This window comes from Cinclus cinclus, chromosome 4 (genome assembly GCF_963662255.1).
Source record: "Cinclus cinclus chromosome 4, bCinCin1.1, whole genome shotgun sequence".
Lineage (NCBI taxonomy): Eukaryota > Metazoa > Chordata > Aves > Passeriformes > Cinclidae > Cinclus > Cinclus cinclus.
In genome coordinates this window covers 35,134,665-35,158,185 of record NC_085049.1, presented here as the reverse complement: position 1 = coordinate 35,158,185, position 23,521 = coordinate 35,134,665, and the positions used below count along the sequence as shown (strand labels likewise).

The 23,521-nt window shown below is 38.4% G+C and overlaps 1 protein-coding gene across 1 annotated transcript in view; it reads left to right on the top strand.

Moving 5' to 3' along the window:
* Positions 1-5,516: 5,516 nt before the first annotated feature.
* The window catches only part of MET (MET proto-oncogene, receptor tyrosine kinase), a 65,948-nt gene continuing 47,943 nt past the window's right edge, over positions 5,517-23,521 (top strand). Inside the window, exons 1-2 of the mRNA XM_062491077.1 lie at positions 5,517-6,719; positions 18,844-19,035. Coding sequence (XP_062347061.1) covers positions 5,520-6,719; positions 18,844-19,035 — 1,392 coding nt within the window. The 5' untranslated portion in view covers positions 5,517-5,519. The remainder of the gene's footprint in view (positions 6,720-18,843; positions 19,036-23,521) is intronic.

Here is a 23,521-nt window from a genome sequence, read left to right as displayed (position 1 = left end):
AGTTTGCTTTAGGATGTTAAGTTCTGAAGTAAGTTTCAAATAATATACACTACTGCACTGCAGGATACGTCAAAAAAAATACCAAATGAGTGCAAGAATAGAATTTTCTCCACTGCAAAGGCTAGATTAGTGTTCTTGTGGTTTAAAGCCTGCAAAAAAATAAATGTTCTATACAACAAAAATGCATCTTTTGATAGCTGCTGTGAATTAGAATGGTATATTGGACCCAGTAATGGACTATGTATATTAAAGGGCGTGTTTTATGCAGGTATAATTTAAATTCATTTTTATATGTTTGAATATTGTAAGGAAAGGATTACAGATCAGTTGAACAGCTAATGAAAACAATTTCTTCTGACACACATGACTGCACTGTTTACGTAGAGTGTTTAGTTAATGGTAGATCCTCCAGCAATTGCCTAGACTGTGCCCTGCCCAACAGTTCTTTCTCATCAGCCATCTGCATGCACACACACCTCTTGGAATAGCATAGAAACCTCCCAGCTCCTCTGCTATGAATGAATTTATGACCCAAATCACTGCTAATAAGTTTGATTCTATACACTGGAAAAATGAATTGTGCTAGAGTGCATACCGTGCTGTAGGAAAAATTATGTTGCCACCCTAGTGAGGATGAGTGACCTAACTTAGAGCTGAAATAGCACTGAAGACACAGGAACGTAAATTTTATCTCAGATTAGCCATTTGAATTCAACTCGGGGATAATTTGTATGTTTGCTGCTGAGTTACTCAATTTCCTTGTTCTCTCTCTGATGTCTTAAGGTAACTAAGTTCAGATTTAAAACCAATTTTTTTACCTCTGAACTTAGAAAACAGGTTATCCTCACTAAGTGTTTTACATGTAATCAACCTTGTGTATAGATGCAGTTGGTTAATTGAAAAGTCTGATGAAGACACATCCATTGCAAGATTAATCTGTTGAAGCTCATGCTAGGGCTGTGACAGATTTGCAACAACTGATAAAAGTTGGATGAATGGAGCTGTTATCACCCCCTCTCATTTTCCCTGTCCTCTTAAATGATGATACTGTCTCTCCATGGCACAGCCTCTGAACCACAGGGAATCAGGTCCTGCACTGGCACAGATTTTAGTCCAAAATAGCAAAGCAAACTGAAGTCTCAGGAGGGGTAGTCACTAGGGTTATTCTGTATAAATTTGCCACCTCAACTCTGTCAGAGACCAAAGTAACAAGATGTACTCTCCCACTGGAAAAAGTATGAAACCATACTATCAACTTTAAAGAGGGGGAAAGGCTACAATTTGCTGACAATAGAGTTTTAGAAACACGAATTAACATGGCTCTGCTGTTGCCTAACCTGAAATGACCTGTCTGAGGACTAAATATGTTCTTGTACAAACACGCTCTCTGTGGGATAGAGGATCCTGTCATTTCCTTTTCTGTAATAAAGCAAAGAAAAATTAGATGCACCAAACAACCTACAAAATGCTTTCATGTCAGCATGTTGTCTGAGCTTGTGTAGATCCATAGAGTGCTTGTGATTAGAGATAAATGGGACCAAATTTTCTGAAATGAGAGAAAGGCAAACAAGCATGGCTGTGTTTTCTGGCATCCTTGCATATGCCAGCTTGAACATATTCCACAATAAGCCAGGCCTGACTTGTCAGTACAGTTGCAAACAGTGCGAAGGAGAGACATGATGTTCAGTATTTACAGATTATCACCCAAGTCATAATTAGAGGGAATGAATCTTGTAGGAAGAAGATTGCCATTGGGAAACTGTTAATGGTACAAAAACACTCAAAGCACCAACCATAGCAATCACGCTAATATGACACATCATTACCAGCCATTTACAATGGTTAACCAAAATCTATTTTCTCATTGGTTTTACTGGCTACTATCTGATGAGGGATGGAAAAATGAGCACATCATGACACTGGCTTTGAAAATACCTCTTACAAAAGAAATAATCCATGCACAGCTGTTGCTCACTGCTAGCTATCACAGGCCAAAGCTTACAAGTCATGTGTAGACACATGAAGGACACACACATGTCACAGGAAGGTCACAAAAGATTGAAGAGCATCCGTCATTCAAACCAAGTAGAGAAACAAAAGGTTCCCTTGTTTTCTTTCTGCAACTGATAGTCTGCAGCTAGTTCTTTGAGCTATAGCACAAATATTATGGTTCTAATTAATCAAAATTCTTGAAGTTCAACAAATTACATTTGAGTGTAGGTTAAGGAGAGCTATTGGACCTTTGAAGAGATGAAAGACTGAATTTTTAATTCACCAAAATGTCTCTGCTTCTTCAGGATGTATTCTGGTGAAGTGTATTTGCAGTGACCTGAGGAATATAGAAAACACCTGGGCCAGGTGCACATGAAAAGAGACACCAAATGGCATAAGACTCTGAGTAAGAGGCAGCATGTGAAGTGCACATTACTCTTGCCATGATTCCTATGTTCTCCTTAAGCTATAAATGTCTCAGCATAGGGCATGTTCCTTCTGGTACCAGGCACCTTGAGAGAAGATTCACAGTGTGCTGGAGACACAGACTGTGGAGAAACATATTCCCTAAAGAGCTGCCCATAAATCTGAGCCAGAGCTTCCCATAGGTGGGAATAAGCCGATTTCTGTCTTGGAGGATGATTGAAACATCTCAAAAGTATACAAAGGAAAGCACTATAATGAGACTTAAATAGAAGAGAAAAGATTACTTAGTTTTCATTTATTGCTCATATTTTCCTTCCTGTAGTGGTAAAATAAAGTACCTATTATTCCTGGCATCCTTTAAATCACACTGAATCCCACCTTTGTTCTTACTGTTAAATTTTCCATTCCAGACTCACTTGCTAAAGGAGTCTAAGGTGGAATTTTTGGTCTGCAGAGCATAGATTGAAATCAGTGGTGTTTTACTCAGTGTAGGCAGATCAGACTATCTGAGGATATTGGCCTCATATCCCAAAATATGGTTGGAGTGAAAGAATATGTCAGATAGCACTTATGGCTCTAAATACCCCTTCAGTGCACTATGGTACTGGTTGTTGGACTACCAGGGATTCTCTTTTTCAGACACTGGAAGAATAGGGAGGATTGTAATACTGAGGGACATATTGGATGGGAAATCTATTTGGGACCATTAAAACAAGACCATAGCACAGAGTATACTGCAACAAATAAAGTGCCTGTCAAGTAACCTTCTGTCCATCTTTTTTTCTTGTGTTGGTGGTCAATCAGCCTCATCTTCATGCAACTCTTGTCCCACCCATTGCTTTCTCTCTCCACTGCAGGGCTGCCTCTGTTAAGTGGGTTTAAACTTACTGCAGTAAACAATGTACCTACCTCTGCCTGGTGTCAGAAATAGGGCACTTTTGGAATTTTCTGCATAACCTAGTATTTGTCAGAACATGTAGACTCATCACAAGTGAATCTGCAGGAATGCATAAGTTTCAGCAGTTTCTTGGGTGGAAGTACTGCTTGAAAAGAGGCAAACAGTCAGACCAGGCTCCCACTTCTCCCAGTGCTGGGACTTCATTTGGCACTGGCCAGGCAGGAATGTCAACACGATTGTTCTTGGATCATGTGTGACTTCTGGGTGTTTTACACAAACTTTGAAAGCTCTTGGTTCCGTCCCAGCACAGAGCAGGAAAAATTTCACGACAGCAAGATGTTACAGAGGATGAGAAGACAGTTTCCTGCCCTATACAATATGGAGGTCAGCAGTTTGTGTACCGAGACTATTTTCTAATTACAGCAATATCCTTGTTCTTTTTTTCTTTTTCTTTCAAATGTAAATCCAGGCTAGATTTGTTTCCAGGATTCTGTTATCACTAATTAATATCAGAAAAATGTTACTGATTTGAAGAAAGATGTTTATGTCTCAATAAGATGTGTGACTTGTTTTTACCAGCTAATACTTGCAAATAGCCTGTGTTTCTGTGTTTGATTTTTTATCCCAACTCTTGATCATGATTCTTATCAGATAACAGGGAGGAAAAACAATTAGTTTCCAAAACCTATTATTTTGTGTAATTAAAGAAATAAACCACAGAAAGAATTCAGTGGACACTGAAATAAAGCACCACAAGAACTATTGATGGATTGTTTTAACCAATCTAGTGAAAACACTAGATTTATACACAGCTGAATCAGCTCTGGTCTATAGTCATATTTTCATTTTGCATAAAGTGCTAATGAAATAAAAAGTTGGTACAGATTCCTATTATTTAGTTTGTAATTTTCAAAGTCATCTATTTTAAATTCTCTCAGTGGTCACAAGCAATACTTGACTAGAAGCAATTGCCTAACTATAGTTAAACTAGAGGGATTTTCCCAAAGTATGTGATCATATTGCTGGTAGAATGCCTAATTGTTTTCTCCATGAAGAAGCTAAATTTGGCTTAGCAACTGTGTCATGATGTTGACAGAAAATATCTGGTGTGACAGGGCATAGTGTGGATACTGCACTGAAACGCTCGTAACCACAGTTCATTTCACTGATCTTTCAAGGGGTGAAATATCACACAAGTCATCTGCCTTCGGTTTTTCAAGCCACATCAAACAACTGTGTGGAGATGTAAAACAAAGAGAGAAGTGCTAGGTGGTTTGATTTCATCAGTTAATGGCTGTAGGTCACTTGATAGCCCTTTGTTTACAATACAGTGATATGCCTGTGTCTTGTAAGCCTCACCAGAGTGACTTACTGCTGTGGTACAGGGCCTAAAATAAAGCTTGCACATGCCAAGCACCACATGATGCATAAAATATTCTAATAATACATTACAAAGCCTTGTCAACACTAGGGAGAATGACTATTCCAAGAAGTAGGGCTGGCTTAAAAAAGGCATTCTTTTTTCCAAACTGGGCTTTTATGAAAGACAGCGATTTGGGGAGCTGGAGGGAGAGAGAGGGGTTTCCTCCTTTGGTCCGGTGGAGAAGTGTCTCTTCCTTGGTTAGTCAAAAATATTAACAGAATATAAATCTGCTCCAGCTCAGATCTTCACATTGTTTCATGTCTTTTCTATTTCTTACTTTTGATCTAGCTGTGCTAGGAACCTGTTTAGCCCCTTGAGAATTTGACAAATATCTTATATCCACACACTGAAGTGCTCCAACTCCTTTGTGTGCTGTTGTGTCCTAAGTGACCTGGCCAGTTTTGCTTTCAGCTATGTGTACACCATCCTGTTCTAAACCGTATCAGTCATATGGTTTAATGCTATTGTGGAAGCAGTCCTCTCTCTTCTGCTGCTCTACAGCATGCCAAGTGGTCTTGAGAAATTCATCATAAGAACATCTTTCTGTGAATTGTTCTAAAGGGGGTGAAATGCGTACCCACAAAGAACAGTGATTGTAGCCATTTCTAGCACAGCTATTATGACACTAAGCAAGATTGCAACACTTCTTAAACTGAAATAGTTCAGCTACTACATGCAGCCTAGAAGTGGATTTCTGTTGTCTGATAAACTGACAGTTTAGTATATAAAATATAACCAGTTTTTCCATTAAATATATTTTGACAGATTAGATCTCTGACAATGAAGCCTTTTACTGCATATGCCTCTGGGTTTATCGTATTCCTGTTTGCCTTGCTGCAGAGGAGCCATGGACAATGCAAAGAAGCAGCTAAAAAATCAGAGATGAATCTTGGTGTAAAATATGATCTTCCTAACTTCATTGCAGACACACCAATTCAGAATGTAGTTTTATACAAACATCATGTTTATATTGGAGCAGTCAATAAGATTTATGTACTAAATGAAACTCTCCAGAACGTTTCTGTGTACAAGACTGGGCCTGTTTTGGAGAACCCTGACTGTGCGCCATGTGAAGACTGCCGAGATAAAGCCAATTTATCTAACAGCATATGGAAGGATAACGTCAACATGGCATTGCTTTTAGAAACTTATTATGATGATCAGCTCATTAGCTGTGGAAGTGTGTCCGGAGGCATCTGCCACCGTCACATCATTCACCCTGACAACCCTGCTGACATTGAAAGCGAGGTGCACTGCATGTACTCACCCCAGGCAGATGGAGAAGCGGATAACTGTCCTGATTGTGTTGTTAGCACTTTAGGAACCAAAGTTTTGGTGACCGAAAAAGATAGGTTTGTCAACTTCTTTGTTGGAAATACTGTGACATCTACATTTCAACCTCCCCGTATGCTGCATTCAATATCAGTTAGAAGATTAAAAGAAACACAGGATGGTTTTGAGTTTCTCACAGATCACTCCTATATAGATATCCTCCCTCAGTTCCGTGACTCGTATCCCATTAAGTATGTCCATGCCTTTGAAAATGATCACTTTGTCTACTTTTTGACTGTACAGAGAGAAACTCTTGACTCACAATCTTTTCACACTAGAATTATCCGCTTCTGCACTTTAGACTCAGAGATGCGTTCCTACATGGAAATGCCTCTTGAGTGCATTTTTACTGAAAAGCGAAGAAAGAGGTCCATCCGAAAGGAGGTATTCAACATTTTGCAAGCTGCCTATGTAAGCAAGCCTGGTGCAGCTCTGGCACACGAAATGGGCCTTGGGCTCAATGATTATATCCTCTATGGTGTTTTTGCACAAAGCAAACCAGACTCTTCTGAGCCAACCAACCGATCTGCTGTCTGTGCCGTCTCTGTGCGAACCATCAACGAGTTCTTCAACAAGATTGTTGACAAGCAGAACATGAAGTGTCTCCAACACTTTTATGGGAAAGACAGCAAATACTGCTTGAACAGGGTAAGTGATAATTGATTTGTTACATTTTGGGACTTTTGTTCTCTCTTGCCTATTCCATTGCCAGGTATCCATCCCTTCACTTTCAGTTACGAAATGTAAGTCCCTGATCACTGCAGACTGTTTAGCATTGATGCTGATTGTCTCTAAAAGGATTAGTTCCTGTAAATTAAGTATAAAAATTGCTGAGGTCTTTATGGGGCTAAAAAACATAGGTTTTTGCTTGAGAAACTATTATGCAGATAAATTGAACATTTAGGCAGCTATTTCTTTTAGTATTTAAGAAAAGTATTCATAAACATCTATGTTCATGTACACTGAAGAGTCCCTAAAAAACATCACATACTTAAAAGTATGTAAATGCTGAATCACTGCCCTTCTCAGAAAAACATGAAAGAGCTGCTTTGGAATATGCCATGAAGAGCCAGATTGTAATGTAGTTACTCATGCTTGGTGCAGAAACAGTCCGAATGACATCAGTTTTCTGCATGAAAGAAGTGCCAGTGAAATCTGTATCTGAACAAGGGTTCAGGTGGTCTTGGGTGGGAGGGCTGCATTTCTGTATACCCTGACTTCAGGAGGTTGCTTCTCCCCAACCATATGAAATACTGTGAGCAGAGGAAGCACAGAAATTTTTCCTTTCCCTTCTGGCCAGTGTCTGTGCTGGTTTCAGGTCTTATAAAAGAAATACATAATCTGGGAATCAGACACTTAGAACAGTTACTTTGGAACATGAAACATTAGAACTTTCAAGCACCTACTTATGGAGCAGGCCCTTAAATATCCTACCTGGAGAGCTTTCTTTTCTTCAATACAAGAAATTTGGAGCTCAGAGTTGGCACACTGTCTTCTACCAGAGGGCCAGAGCCTCCCTCTATGGCAGGGCTCTGCTCAGGCCTCTGTCAGGACAGATCAGCAGCTCATCGTGCATTTAGAGGTGGATGGTATTTGTCATATTCCCATTGTTGGGACAGCTCAAAATGAGAGTGGGAGTCACAGATCTTCACCCCAGGTATTACCAGTGTCCTCTTCAGCACAGCTGCTCAGCACACTGCATCAGGTTAAGATGTGGACACAATGCCGTGGTCAGAGGTAGGATTCTAATTTGTCAAAGAGAAGGGCTGCTCCCCACTGCCAGAGGTGAGACAGGGCAGTCTGGGGAGAAGAACCCATTACAGTGACCCTGTAGCTTCTCCCCAGTAGCAGCAATGTGCTCAGAGGGGGTCTGAAGCTGTCTGAGCATAACCACGGCAGCCTTGGCATTTGGGGGATGACTGCTTACAGCAGGCTCCAGGTGTTCAACACAGATGTAGGCATTGCCAGTGGATGCTGCTACAGCAGCCCCATCAGACACAGCATTTCATTCCCTTTTTTGTGGGAAGGGGACAGGCAATTTTCAGGAACTAAAAACAAGTTAGCAAACATTCAGCACAGTAGCTTATCCCTCTTCACTGTGTTATTGCTGTCCTAATTTTTCATTTCAGGTAATAATACCCTTTTTTTTCTTCTCTTTTTTTTTTCCTCATTTTTCAGTTCGTTTTTAACAAGAACCATTGTCCTTCTCTGAAAGTATTTTATTCTATATTTCTGGAGTATAGCATTTGTGAATGACTGCCTTTAAAACTTGTGGCCTTTAACTTATCTCATTCTGCACTTGCCTATACACACATTTCATAAGGTGATCTCTTCAAAGCGAAGTATACCATTAAAATATTGACAGAATAATTTGCTGCTTTTCACATGCTGGGAAGTACTTTCATGTTTCAAAAGCTTTTCCAGAGTCTGCTGCTGCTTTGCATATCAGAATGAATGTCTTGTACTGCCGACGTGTTTATTATAGTTGCCTATTTTCAAGAAATGTCATCATAGCTCTGATTTCTGTTATATTAAATTGATAAAGGGAAAAATGTTTCTATGATTTCTTATGGCTCTTTCAAATGGCATAAAGGTAGTCAGAAATGTTTGTCCTGATTGTATGCTTGATGCTGAAATATCAAGACTGTCAAGCTTTGCCATTCCATTTCCTTTGCCTTATTCCAGAGGACTCATTAAGGCTCCAGTAAAAAGTGTCCTTTGAGGTTTTCCAGGTCTCAACTAACCAAAAAGATTGGCAATAATTTTCCAACCGTCCTTTATACACCTGTTTTTCTCTGGTGTGTAAAGTATACCTGAGGGGTTGGAATGTGAAGGAAGGGAAGGAGTAGACAGAAGAAGGAAAGCATGTTATTTCTTACATTTGTCCCAAAAATGTAAAATCTGGTCTTTGCTGATTTTGCTGGAGATTAAATAATAATTAATCAAAAAGAGTCTCAAACCCTCCAACTCTTATTAGGCCCTTTTTTGTATATTATAAAAGTGTACATGAGGGCATAAAACATTTTCCTCCTTTTTGTAAGTCACCTTCAACTTAAAAGAAATCTTTTCTAAAATCTGAGAGTTTGTCACAGTTTATTTTTGCCAAGTTCAAAACTTATTTCTCTAATGTAGCCAAGATGATCTTTGATGTCAAGAGAATAAAACCACAGACCACTCATGCAAGTGAAAGGCACTGATCACTGCAAAATTGAGTCACAGGACAGTGAAACAGTCCAGCAGTGAATATGGTATACCACTAACCTCAACATTAAAAAGAAAAATGAGCCTCTATCACTTTTTGCAAGGAAATGCTATCTGATAATTTACAGTTAGAGTCTGATTGATGAAAGCCATTTCATGTTGTCAAAAAAAAGTCCCGTAAGACAATTGTATGTAATTTTGTTGGACTTCGGGTAGTTCATCTTTTTAAGTGGCTGTCCCTCAGGACTGTTTAATCTGAGGCTTCTAAAGGCAGAATTAGACCAAAATAAGCCTGAATGAAACTTCCTCAGCTTGTTCTTCTCATATTTAAAGGAAAAATAAGGAAAACTTCCACTCATCTTGATGTGATCGGCAAAATTTGTTCCATTTTGGCCTTGTTTTCTAAAGGAATGAAGTTTATGGGGTTGTGCTATTTTAGGCTTGTCTTTCTGTTAGCTATCGTTGCAGCCTCAGCAATAAGAAATCTTAAAGATGTGAATTCAAGTGTGAATCCAGAGACAAGTCCCATATAGGCTTAGGCTATGGAAACTGCTGAAATTTTAGGAGTAGCTTTCTAAATATCAGAAGGACTAACAAGGACTGAAGAAGGTATTGCTCATCCATGGGGAAAGTCTCCATCAGAGCTTAGTTGAAGAGCAAAGTCAATCAACCACAAGATATAAATCCAGACACAACTGTGCTTCACTTATTCCAGTGCTCATGGAAAACTTCATAAAATCAAAATTAAACATTTCCAGTTGTGTTTAAGTGTAATAGATATTAAACCAAAACCTCACTGAAGTCAGGGTTAGGAAAAGTGAATCTGATGGAGTATCTGATTGATGTCAGATGTACTTCAGCAGAGCTGTGTACTGCCACCTAATAATTTCCCTCAGTGAAGAGCTGGCTGACACTTAAATGACAGCAAGAGGGAAACAGAACTGGCATTGAATTAAAAGAAAAATTGGGAGTAATAGTTAGGAGGTTTTATTGCTTGAGTCAGGACAAAGATATCTGAGAGGTAGCTGTGGGGGGGGTTGAATCACTGTTCAGGAATCTCCCACAACAAAGAGAAAACTGGATGTAGTCTTTTAGCAGAGTTTATTTGGTCAGTTAGTCATCAGCCCCAGTGTGGTATCCTCAAAGCTGAGGTGTGCTTAGATGAGGAGACAAATGCTGCTTACTTCATTTGCAGACACAGTCCAGTAATGTGCATCTTTACTATGGATTAAATGGGATTTTTCATTAGGAAAATTAGTTGATTTTAGCCTTGACAGTCTCAATTATACATCTCAGTTGTCATTAGATAGATCAAGATCTTACAGGCTTTTTTTGTCCTTTCTGCATCTTTTATGTTCTAAACAATTGTAAGCCTAATCACCTGACTTTAATCATTATGGACTTACATGATAAAACACCTCTAGAAATGAAATCCAAATTCAGCTCTGTAAAGATCTTGTGTCTTAGTTTTTTTCTGCAGGTGAGTTCAGGTGAAGGCCTAAAATACTTAGACCTTACAGGAAAAGAGAAACCACAGGTAGGGTTTTGCCACCATGCTCCCAGAAAGTGTAATAAAGCAAGACAAACTGGTCAGAACTCCTGATAAATGAGAGGTATAAACAATTGGAACACTTGAAAGGAAAACAGAAGATCACCAAAATAAAAAATAAAGTGAGTGTAAAATAAACACATGGTGATGCTTCTTTATTACCATTGCACACATGATAGATGAGTAAAATTAGGTTATGCTTATATTGTAATGGAAGAAAATAATTGCTGCCTTCTATCAGGAAACCGCAAAGGCACTTATTGATCTGTCATCTTAAGGCTGTGTCTAAGAATATTTAATAAAATAAACAAAGACAAATAACTCTTTTGAGGCCCTGTAACTGTAATGTCCCACACCATTTGGTATAAAATTTTGGCAGGTTTAAAAATAACACCACATATCTCTGATTAAAATGGGTTGTTGTAAATTACTCAGATAATCTCACAGCATGGAGATGTTTTTACGTTGCGAGTAGAATGTGACCCAATATTTTCACTAAAAGTCAGGCACCAGAATCCATTAGATTAGTTCAGTCATTATTCCTAGGGAAATGCTATATCACATGGCACACAGCACTCTGCTTGGGCATGAAATCTCTTCCCATTCGTATGCAAGCTCCTCTATAGGGCTCTGATGTCTCAGAACAATTAATGAGGGCAGAATGATGGGCAGAACACACTGGCACCCTTTAATACATGCTTAAACCCCAGCAATAAGGGGATAGGCTGCATCCACATTGCTGCTCTGCCTTCACTGCCTCTCTGCCATAAGTCCTGGCAGTACCAAAGGTCTCGCTGTGCCTGCAGCAGTGGCGTGCAAGGCAGCCTGTGCTCACCAGCCAGCTCCCCTCCCCCATGAGGTACATGGCCACCTACCCACCTGGCTGTGGAAGTCCTGACTGGGACAAACAGCCTGGCATAAGGGATTGCAGGGAGAGTCTGGTCTCCAGTTAAACCTCGTGGGAGGAACACAGGTATGAGTGTGTAGGGCTGAGGTATGAGCATGGGTGTGTGCCTGGGTAAGGTTATCTCAGGCTGAACCACATTTAGCAAACACTTGGCTACGGAGCTAAGGGCTGTTCCATCTCTGGGTCTGGCCACGTGGACACCCTCATGAGGGAGTTCCTGAGGAAAAGACGAGACAAGGAAAAGGGCAGGTCAGGGAGCTTTTTTGGAAGGTACCACACCACCCCTAATGGTAGATATCTTTGCAGACTCTTCCAAGCACCAGGAGCTATGGAGTTTGGGGCTAACCTCTTAGTCACTGATGGCTGCAAAAACTGCAGTTTTTCTTCTTCTGGTGTCCAGTTAGGGACCTGACTTTCCTTGCTTCCCAGTGCTGCTGCTTGGCATTTTATCATCCTCCTGATGAAAGCTGTATTTCTCTGTGAAAAAGTTGTATCCGTTAGACTACCATTTTCTGCAAAGGGCACAGCTTTATCAGCCAGAGTTACTAATAATGTTCCATTTCCAGACTTTTTAATCAAATTCTTCCACTGAAGGCAGGGTTCCCTATTGGTTATTAGCGTGGAAAAGTGACTCTGCTGCTTTTCTCTGGAAATTCACAGAAATCATTTCAGGCAGAAAGTAATTTTTATTTTGTTAAAATTGATGTCTGATCATCTGGGTTTTATGTATCAGCTTCTGAAGGCCCTTAAATAAATCTAAAGAGTAGAACTGGACAAGGTATAATTTTCTAATCCTCTTTAACCTTGCAAATTAGAAAAATTTTACAGTCTCACTAAAAGAGATGTCCAAAATATTTACTAGTACTTGTATGATACTAAGGGCACTCCCTGAAGATGTATAATATTTAGATCTGAGCCTCTTTTCTTAAACCAAATTCTAAGATTCCTTAATCCCAGATTAAGTCTGCGTCCAGTCTGCTGATGACTGTTCTACAGTGGGACCACCTCAGCCCCTTCTGAAAGATCTGCTTGGGTTTCTTTAAGCACGATTTCAAGTTCCAAAGAAAGAGAAGCTGATTATGCAATGAGCTGTGTGCAGATCTAAGTCCTGGATTCATCCCACCTGGCTTTGGTAGGTGGTTGACCCATCTAAGCAAGCAATGAATTTTCCTCTAGTTCTGCTGCCAAACAATGGAGAGACACATAAGTCCTGACAAAGCAGACGTTTGCATTTTAGCTCATTCAGCACCCACCTTACCTCAGCAGTTTTATACTTACTTTGCTTATTCTGACTCAGGACCACATCTGGCCATCATTATTGCTCACTAAAGCAACAGTAGGTAATTGTTATTCAGGAGAGAGCTGTGTTACTCAAACTTTCTAGGTGGCATGTGGGTTTCTGATCTCAGACAGCCTTTGCATCAGAGTGGAATTACTCCTCATTTCCAAACTTACAAGTAAAACCAGAATCAAATCCCACAGTAAATTAAAAAAAAAATATGCCAAGGAAGAAGATCCATGGCATAAGTGGTTCAGAAAGCAAGTGTAAGTCATATGAAATTAATACTTGCACTGTCTACAGGGTGTGTGAAACGAAATGCTAGAGAAGTGATCTTGTAAGAAGTGGTAATGAAAGCTTAATTTTCTTAAGGCAGATGTCACCTGCTTTTATACACAGCCTGTGGAAATTATGGCATATTGCATGATTTTCTTCTAGTTTCTTGACTTCTTTCTGTCCCACACATCTTGCACCACTGTTTTGGCTAGACATGCAGTTGTTGTGCAATGTTTTGTTGGAATAAGGGTCTCCACACTCAGCATTATCTTTGGATAACTGGTCTAGATGAATTTCCAGCTTTTCTGTTTTACCACAGCTTCCATGTTATTAAGGACTTCTATGAAAAATGAACCTTATAGATGCTGCAAATGTACAGCAAAATTGCTTTCATCAGCACAATATCTCCAATGCATTACTTTATTTCTTAAAAATGTGTAATTAGTCAACACCTCTTCTTTGATAATCTGTATACTGAGTTAAATGCTAAATTAATATAAAGGAAATCAGCAAAATACAAAGATTACTTAGGTCCATTTTGTCTGCTGAATCAATAGGATTTACTTAGTGCTAATGCACTAACCAGATTATGAGAACTAATGCAGTACTGTTCAATGACAAAAGCAAATAACTCTTTGAATGATCTTGACAAAAGAACATGAAATCATCTTAATTTGTATTAACTAATTATATTTAACATAGATGTTTTTTACCTATTACCTTAAGTGGAGCATCACTACAGTGACTTCCTTCTCCCATCTCATTTTAGGAGTAGATCAAAGCAACAAGTATTAGGAGTTACTGAAATGATATTGTGTAAATTTTTACATTGATGGAGTTCTTTTAAAATTTTATTCTCAGAAAGGGACATGCTTTCTCTGTATTCCATATAAAAATCTTTGAATTGCTTTCAAATACGTGAAGAGTATTGGGAAGAGGAGGAAGAAGAAGAGGGAAACATTTCTCTGTTTAAAACAAAAAGAGGAAGAAACTCTTCTATTGTTTAGAGTAAAGCTTCACTGCCTCAGCTGAAGTTCTTAGAAATAGAGAACCCACTCCCCTGTCCCAGACAGGTTCTGTCCTGCATGAACACTGGACTGAGTTCACAGCACCCACACACCCTCAAGGTGTTGTTCACTAGTCAAGAAGAAACCAGAAGCACTGTGGCTCTGCTTCCATGGGAACTGTTTAGCACATGAATTGGCTTCCACTGGCAAAATTGAGCCCTTCAATATGATTCATTTTTCCCTTCCTTAAGGTTGCAAGAATCATCATTACCACGATGATGATCAAGTCACTCTCATCCTCAGACAACTACCCGGCTTCACTGAATTATTTGGGCCAGAATTACATTCTTGTATTTTCAATGGGGAGAAGCAGTGATCAAATGCACTTCTAAACTGAAAAGAAATAATGCAAACTACCCAGAAAATTAGGGTGTATCAAGAACATCAAAGTTATATTGGCTGAAAATACATGGAAATATTTAGAGAGGAAAAAATTATAAAGTTCTTTGTTCCTCATGGTTACTCTTCCTGTTCAGGTCTGCTGTACATGTAAATTCTTCACCATTGTGTGTCTGGTTCCAATAGAACCCACTCTGAAAACTGTAGTTTGATTATTCATCTTGATTCACTGACTTCCACGAGAGAAGAGATAAGGAACTTATACACTCTCAGGTTTTAATGGTCTTGGTAACCAATTTGTTGTGTAGAATCACCTATTCATTGAGAAACTCTACAGTAGTTTCTTCAGAAAAAGATTTTTGCTATTTTCAGAGATCTGGATGCAGGTCATTTAACAATAGCTTATTTTTCCCTACTCCATGTTATGCCACAGACCTTAAGGGTCTTTTCCAACCTATGGGATTCTTTAATTCTACGAAAGGAGAAATGCTCTTGTAGGTGACCACTTCTCCTGACGGAGAATCCCAGAGTTCATAGCAGAAGGAAACAGTTGATACTTAGAATTCTGATTCTTGACAGCCAACAAGTTAATAGTCATACAAACAAACCAGCAGGAAATAAAACTCATGCATATTCCTACTTTCATTTGAACTTTACATCATAACTGCAGTATTTTATGATTGACACTAGGAAATATCACCTAGTTACTTTCAGACTATTTCTCCAATTTGTCAAATTAAATTTTAATTATGTCCTCCAAGTGGCTCACAAGACAGTGTGAAATGTTCTGCAGTGATTAAGTCATTGATTTCCAGTTTATTCAAGACATTATACATAATATCAAGACATTATACATAGTATCACTTCCTATAGGAGCCGCTGCACTTAACTAAGAGCAGGTTTTGACCATCTCTAGAAGAAGGAACCTGGAGGAGTGTTTCTCCACTTTGTAGTCACTGCAAATTAGAGAAAAGCTCACCAAAATATATTTGGATGTTTTTCCCCTGGATATAGTATTCAGACTAGAAACTATACTTTTGGATCATTTTTCTGACACTGACCTAACCAGGTATTTTTCTGAGATTTTCATTAATTACTGTAAGAATTCCTTCACCACTTTGCACTTCTGGCTTCAAATGTGCAATTCTGTCTGAAGTATTTTATTTTTATGCTCACTGAATATGACATATAAACTATCAGTTAGATGCAAAACATTGACAGCTCCTGATAGCTCAGCTCAGCGAAGTCTAGGGACTTTTTTGGCATATTTGTCTTGTGTGGACCAAATCAAGGGTAAATTCCAAAACTCCACAACTTCCCATGTGAACAAATAAGATAACATTAATTACCTTCTAGCCTTCTGGACACAGCTGTAAGGCAGGGCTTGCTCACACCTCACTGTGTTCCAGCAGCACACCTGTGCCAGCTTAACAGTAACAAAGCCCTCTCTGTGAATCTCGCACACAATTGGCACCTCTTGTCCTACAAGAGAAGCAGTATAGCTGAACCCAAGCACTTACCCATGCTCTAATCGTCTGTTTCAATAGTTGTGTGATTTCTCAGTGAACTTGGCATAACATCCAGAGTGCATCATCTGACATCATTTATTTTTCCACATTGACAGCCAAATGGATAGTTATGTGTATACTGGGAGAGAGGGAGGGAGGAAGGGAGGGAGAAAGGAAGAGAAAGAGAGAGAACCAGGCTTAAAAGTGTTAATTTAAAGCAGCATCTTTGACAAAGTTTTCCCTGTTATCAATCTTCTTTGAGTTTTCTAAGTAGCCTTTTAATCTCTGCATTTCTACTCAAAATCAAAGCCTTCCTAGTTCTTGAACAGCCAATCCTACATTATGGATAATCCATGAAGCGCCAGGTTTTGTAAGAACCATATGTGTAACAATCTACAGGTTCTTCAGCAGAGAGACAAAATTACAGCATCTGTGAGGAAGGCTGAGCTGACTTGTGGCTGAGTTGACTTTGGAGAAGCTAAGAAAGGTGTCAGGGCAAGCAGGGAAATCTAGGCACGTTTTCCCAAAAGCTTGGACAGGGGTTCATGAGGCAGCATGTTAGGATGTTTGAATTGTGCTGAAATGACTGTGTAGGAGGAAGTACTTTAAGCTTAGCATAGAAGCATCTCTCTCCAAAGTCTTTGCTTATGGAAAAAAAAACAGTTACAGGAAAGAGCAAAGATCCCATGTTGGGGGAGGGTAAAATCAGAAATGTGCCTTATTTCAGAAACCATGAAAACTGTACATCTTTCTGCACTTGAACTATTCATACTCATTGTATGAGTAATCTGCACAGATGTCCAGAAATACTTTTAGACTGGGTAGGATATGAGCTCAAAAGAATACAGGTTTTAGCTTGTTTGGTGGCCAAAACAAAGAAAAGCTAAACCTGCCCATTGATGATTTAACCCAGTCAAACACCGGTTTAAAAAATACTTAAGGTGTGTTCCTAGTTCAAAGTATTAATTCAGTTCCTGCCGAACAAAATACACTGTATAATAACAGCTAATAAGAAAACTAACACAGTAAAACCTTTAGTTTGTGGGTAACCAAACTGTTAAATCACTGCTGTACCAGATCTAATTTAGAAGCCCTTTTTCTGTATCATTAAGACACTGCACAGAGATTTCAACTGCTCATTTGGTCTGATGTAGGCTTTCACCTAGATGATACAGTAAATTGACAGGGCATCTTCAGAAAAGCTGGCACCAGTGCTGACTGCAATTCCTAGGGATCACAGAAAACCTCATCTGCCAGTGCTCTTGCTGGGCTCAGCTCAGAAACATGACAATTCAACAGCAAAGGGCTGAGCTACTAGGTTGAACATTTTGTTGGTAGTATTTTCAATGCCTTGGGTTTCAGTCCAGAATTCACCAGTTAGGTCAACAAGAAATTCTTCATTCATTGCTTTCTTTTTCATATTTAGAAGAAAGACATCTGAACCTAGAAAAGAAGACAATAAAATTTTACTCCTACATTCTCTTTAAGGGTATGATGCAGATCTATTTGACTTAATAAAAAGACTCATGAGCATCTTGAAAAGGTTTCTTTCGAGCTTCTTAAAAGATTTTTTAAAACATGTTTGTGACAAAAAACAAACCAATAAAAAGAATAGGAGAAATTAAGCTCAGTATTGATTTCAACAAAGGGAACCACCATAAGATCCTTTATAATCTTTCTAAATGTTTATTCATTTAGTATGTCACAGTGGGAGCATGCTACATGACTTCGAAATTTAAACTGGTTAAAGATCCTTTAAGGTATCCCTAGTTATTATCTTTATACAATGTCCCCAAAACAGATGATGTAATATCAATAATAATGAAATTATTGGTTAATAGATTTCTATTGAATTGTTAGGAGGTTATATTCTTCTTCAGAGATGACTTAAAGTGTGTTGTTCAAGACTTTTTCCAATGAAAATTCAAAACATGCAGTCTCTATTCCTAAAATGAAAAGTCAAAATCCTACAAATGCAGGTATTATTTTAGTACACTCAAGACATACAGACATCAAATGAAATAGTGCATGAACCATAGTTAATCAATATAATAATCTGAGCAATTATTAAAATCTGTATTCTCCATAGTTTCATTTAAACATACAACCAGAAACCCATTTTTCCTAACATATCTCCCTTTTCTTTCTCTGGCTTCTTCTCCATTTTAGTGTCTTATGTCTGAAAAAGGAGGTGAAAATAGAGGGAGAAGAATATTGGAAATTGTTATTTTAATGTAAAAAAATCATGTTGTTAGAGAATCTTTTTCTAGGAAGCTGTTTTAGAAGTAGGTGTGTCACTGGGCAGGCTCTGCAGTATGGTAATTCCCAGGCTCTTAGAGAAGCAGCATTAAGGAAGTCACTGAGAATGGATCCCTTGGTCTATGTGCTTATACACATATCATCTAGTTAAATATAGACCCTATGTCTTATTCCTGCAGACATGATTTTAAAAGTTAATAGAAACATTCCCATAACATTAAGAAGTTTTTGTCTTCCTCATGGAACATCATAACTGATGAAGCAATTAAGTTTGAAACATCTTAAAATACTTTTGGTTGAATGCATTTGTGCTAAATGACTTCATTCTGACAAAGATCTATTGCTACTCGTAAAGACAGCACTCATCTGTACTTCATTTTCAAACAGGCTTTTTCAAGAAACTCTTCATACTGCAGAGCACAAGATGATGAATATCGCTTAGAAGTTACGACTCCGCTGCAGAGGGTTGACTTGTTCATGGGCCAGTTCAACAGTGTCCTGTTAACTTCGATATCTGTCTTCACCAAAGGGAACCTTACCATTGCTAATCTGGGAACTTCAGAGGGCCGCTTCCTGCAGGTAAATATTACTGTATTACGGCAAGAACTGCACAGTAAAATAAAATACTAGCGTTTGGCAGGGTGGTGAAAAGGGAGGAGCATTATTGCCCCAGTTTAAAAGGCATTAGAAAATTGAAATTACCAAATAAAATACGGCTTCTGGAATATAAATAAAGTGTCTAATACAGCATTCAGTATTTTAAGTGTTTACCTGGAATTTGTGGTTTGGAACAGTGGTTGAGGAGCAAATTCTACCATGATCTCCAGCTGTCTTAGTTCGCAGAACAGCAGCAAAAAACAGTTTGTATTTTGATCAATACAAACAAGAGTTCTTTCAAAGAAGACTAAACTGAAAGCACTGTCTTGGATAGACATCAAATATGCCTCAACCCCAGCTGAGGCAGAAAGGTCTAAAACAGTGACTGATTATTCAAACAGCTTCAAAAATACACTTTGTATGGACATTTACACTGGAGGATCAGATTAAATCTATTCAATGTAAAATGCCAAGACAGTTTATAATGTAAAAGCGGGAGCCTGAGCATTCGTTGTTTCTATATAATGATGCACTCCTCTGGCACCAAATTCCTTGCTCGTGTACCCATAGCCTATGACTCACAGCTGTAGAATTGAGATTAGCTCCTTCTCCACCTACTTTCAAGTTTCTCTAAATGTGTATTAGATTTTCAGGCTCTTGCTCACTCCTATCTCATTCTGTTCTTTTGGATTACAGTTCTTCCTGTCCTAAAACAAGTTTTTCATAAAAAAGTGATAAATCACTCTCTTGAGTAGTCTGTCTCCCTCCACTAAGTACATAACTAATCTAGACAGGTAGATTACAGTACATGACTTCTTTGTAGGTGACTAATGAAATAAATATGACGCATACAATCAGCAGTCTTTTAAAATCTTGGCAGTCAAAATCAAACACCAGAAGACAAAGACAAAATCCTTTGAGTTCATCCATCTTATTTCAAGAACTATCATCCTTGGAGAGCTTGGCTTCTCCAGCTGCCACAGAGTCCAGCCTGGATTTGCATCTCAGCCTGGATCCTTCTTGCACCCAAGGTCCTGTGTTATTTCAATTTGCCAGTACTATTTGTCTTCTAGAAAACTTCCTGAGGTATTGACAGTCTTCTGGCCTTCTTGTTCTGTAGGCTATAGAGAGTCATCAAAGTTAATGAGAAGACCACCAGTTGCCCTGCCATTCCAGTTTTCCCACTTCCCATAACCTTCCATTAGAAAAGACTTGGGCACATGTAGCCCTTAATGGAACTAACCTTTCCTTTCTTCTCTTCCTTCCCCTCATTTTCTTGCCACATGCAGTGCATAGGGTTATATATTGTCCTCAGTATATGCACCCTGTCTGCATAAAGGGAATCCTATACCTCCAGTCTTCTGCACAGACTGGACACAGAACCAGCTGCATAATGGAAATTCTGTAATGCTTCTACAGGCAAGGAGTTCAAAGTGATTTGCCGCAAAGAAGAGATGAAAAAGTAGGGAAAATCATGTTTCTCTTCCCCCACCCCCCCAAAAAAAAAAAATATTAACAAAACTTTCAGTGACAACCCTGCCAGTTTTACCTTAACTTCCCATAATGACTTTTGTAAATTTAAGCTGCAGTTTGTCTTCTGTGCAGGAAAAGCAAATGCTAAGAGCTACACACTGAGCATGGGCCCAAACTGCACTCTGTTCTTGAAAGCAGATACTGATTCACACAGCAAAATGAACAATTTGTTTAACCTTTCTGAAGTAATTTCCTTATCTACAAAATACAATTAATAACAACGACTCTCTTGCTTCCAGCATTACTTCTGGGCTGTCACAAAGCTTTTAGGAAGGTTTGGTGGAAAGCACAAGGGAGCATTTTTTTTATTTATAATGTTCTTTAAATTATTCATTCAAATCCTGCAGCTCACACTTCATTCAGATGTTTGCCCTACTCAAGGAACAATTAAATATTTCCAGAATACATTTCCCATTCCAGGTTCAGTTACAGATCAAAAGAAAAGGCTATTGTGTAAACTGCACATGGCCATTAGCAGAAATATTCTCATCATTGAATCAGACTGGATTCAGCTACAGGGGGAAGTCAGAATTGGGCTCATATTGTACTAAATAGGAGCTCTTTCTTTGAGGGTTGGGTGCAACAGGCACGAGAATAAGCATACTGACTATCTTTAGTGATACTACCTCCAAATAAAAGGTTAGTATTTGTTTTGTTTTAAAATTATTTTGGAAGGGATACCAGATCTGTAGGATATAGCAAACAGATTTTTGCAGAAATTAATGTTCTCTTTATTTCTAATAGTAATCTAGGAAGTGCTTTTAAACATGTTCATTAGGAAATGCCCAACTAAAGCAGATTTGTAGTGTTTCTATGGTAATATAGCTATTAACTGCAACGAGATTTAGATCATTAAAAATTAAGCTATTATATGACCATTACTGAAGTAAAATGGGTAAAAAACCAGGATAATCTAACAATGGCTTAATTAATCAAAAATATATCCCCAAAACTTCCACATACCAAAGAAATATAATGTTCTTTTTTGTTTTATTCACAAATCTGTTGGAACATATCACAAAGAGTCCTCAGCTCTTCACTCAATATGCATATCACCTTTGCACAGTCATTTGCACTGATATTTTTAGGTCTTTGTACAAGCAAATATTGAATTTTCCTGTGCAATCTCCTTGTAGCTTGTAGCTATTCCTAGCTGACTTCAGACACAGGTATGCTTTCAGAGAAAATTAGCTACAAATTCTACCTACCAGGGAACCTGTTTTAAAACTGGTTGTATTGTGTTAGTATTTTGAGAACATATTATCATACCAACTATTTAAAAGCAAAAGTAAAAAATATTCATGTATAGCTTTCTATATGTAGAAAATCAGCTCAGCCCTTCAAGTGCACACAGTTCATATTGTATCTTCTTTGAAATACCAAACCCTGCTATATTTAGACAATTTTGTTTCTGACATAAATTTCAGTACTAGTAGCCATCGTGAGATTAAAAGAAGTAGTAGTACAGTATCTCTGTGTTTGACAACAGCACCCTGAATTGTTCAGATATGCAGCAGTTTGGTGGAAGTAATGAACATTTGAATCATATTTTTGCTGTATTAATTTAGGGTTTCTTTTAGTTGTTATAAAACATTTTGGGAGGGGGCAGGGGGGGACCTCTTGAAAACTTAGTGATTCTGTCATCTAAATTGAGTTGAAGCTCCAGGCCTGTGCTGTGGAAGCCAATAGGTGCAGCAGCAAGCTATGGAAACTGAGAGAAATTTATTTGAAAATGTTTCTCATATACCCCCTTTATACTTGCTTACACTTGATCAGCAGCCAACCACTTGATTCTGTCTTTTTTTCTTTCCTCTTTCTTGTCATGTTTCAATCTCCTTTTGCTTTTTTCTGCTCATCTTTTTCTACCTTCCTACATTCCTCTTGTCTCTAACTCTTATTTCTATCTCCATCTATTTTTGTATCTTTACCTCATGGCTATAGCACAGCATTGCTGAAAAATTCAACAGATTTAACATGTAGGTTTTCCTTCTGTAGGTGATTGCTACCAGATTCTGGGGTTTTGATGTATTTAGGGATCACAAGGAATAGTTCCTAACTTTACAAGCGATTCCCCCAAAGCTTATAGCATTACCCATCAGAATTATTAATGATCCAACTCAGAACATAGCCCATGTTTTACTTATTTTAAAAAAGCTCTCTAAAGAAACAGTAAATATCAGAATGCAAAAGCGGTCATGTTTTATCCGACCAAGGAATACTCACCTGTTGTTTTCTGCTTTTAGTTTGATAAAATAGAATTATTCACTTGAACAGCTTGGGAAAGCACCAATACTGTAAAGTAAATATAGCCTCCTTCACTAAATGTTTATTTCTTTTTCAGCAAAAATCTGGAACTAATATAAAATCAATCTGGATGGTCCAAATACAGAAGATGCATGTGTTCTTCTAAGGAGGATAATTAGGGCCATGAGGTGAATTCCAGATCTCTCCTGAAAAGTACTTCAGCCCATTCACATACTGAGCATGTTTTGGCTGCCTCAGAAATGTCAAATCTGTATTTGGCCATGAATAGATTGGAGTTTGTAATTTACTAAATATTGTGGAGTTTCTGTTACAAAACAGACCAGTAATAATTTTTCTAAGACAGCTGACATGCATGAGACAGAAAAGAAAAATGGTTTTACTTCCTTCCTAAGCTGAAGCCTGACAACAAACTTTTTTTTCTCCTTCTCTATTTTTTTTTCTGCTGAGAAGTTGCAGCTGTTTCAGCCTTTCTTATTGTGCTTGTTTTCAGACTGTGACTGGGAACACAGACTGTAACTACAGCTGTTGGGTGCAAAGTGAATCAGGTATTTCACAGTGGTTATTTGATTAGAAAACAGCACCCAGTCACACTGCTATAGCTGAGGAATCAGATTTTCAGCTGGTGTAAAACAGCCTTACTCTGCTCAAATTAAGCTACACTGAGAATACT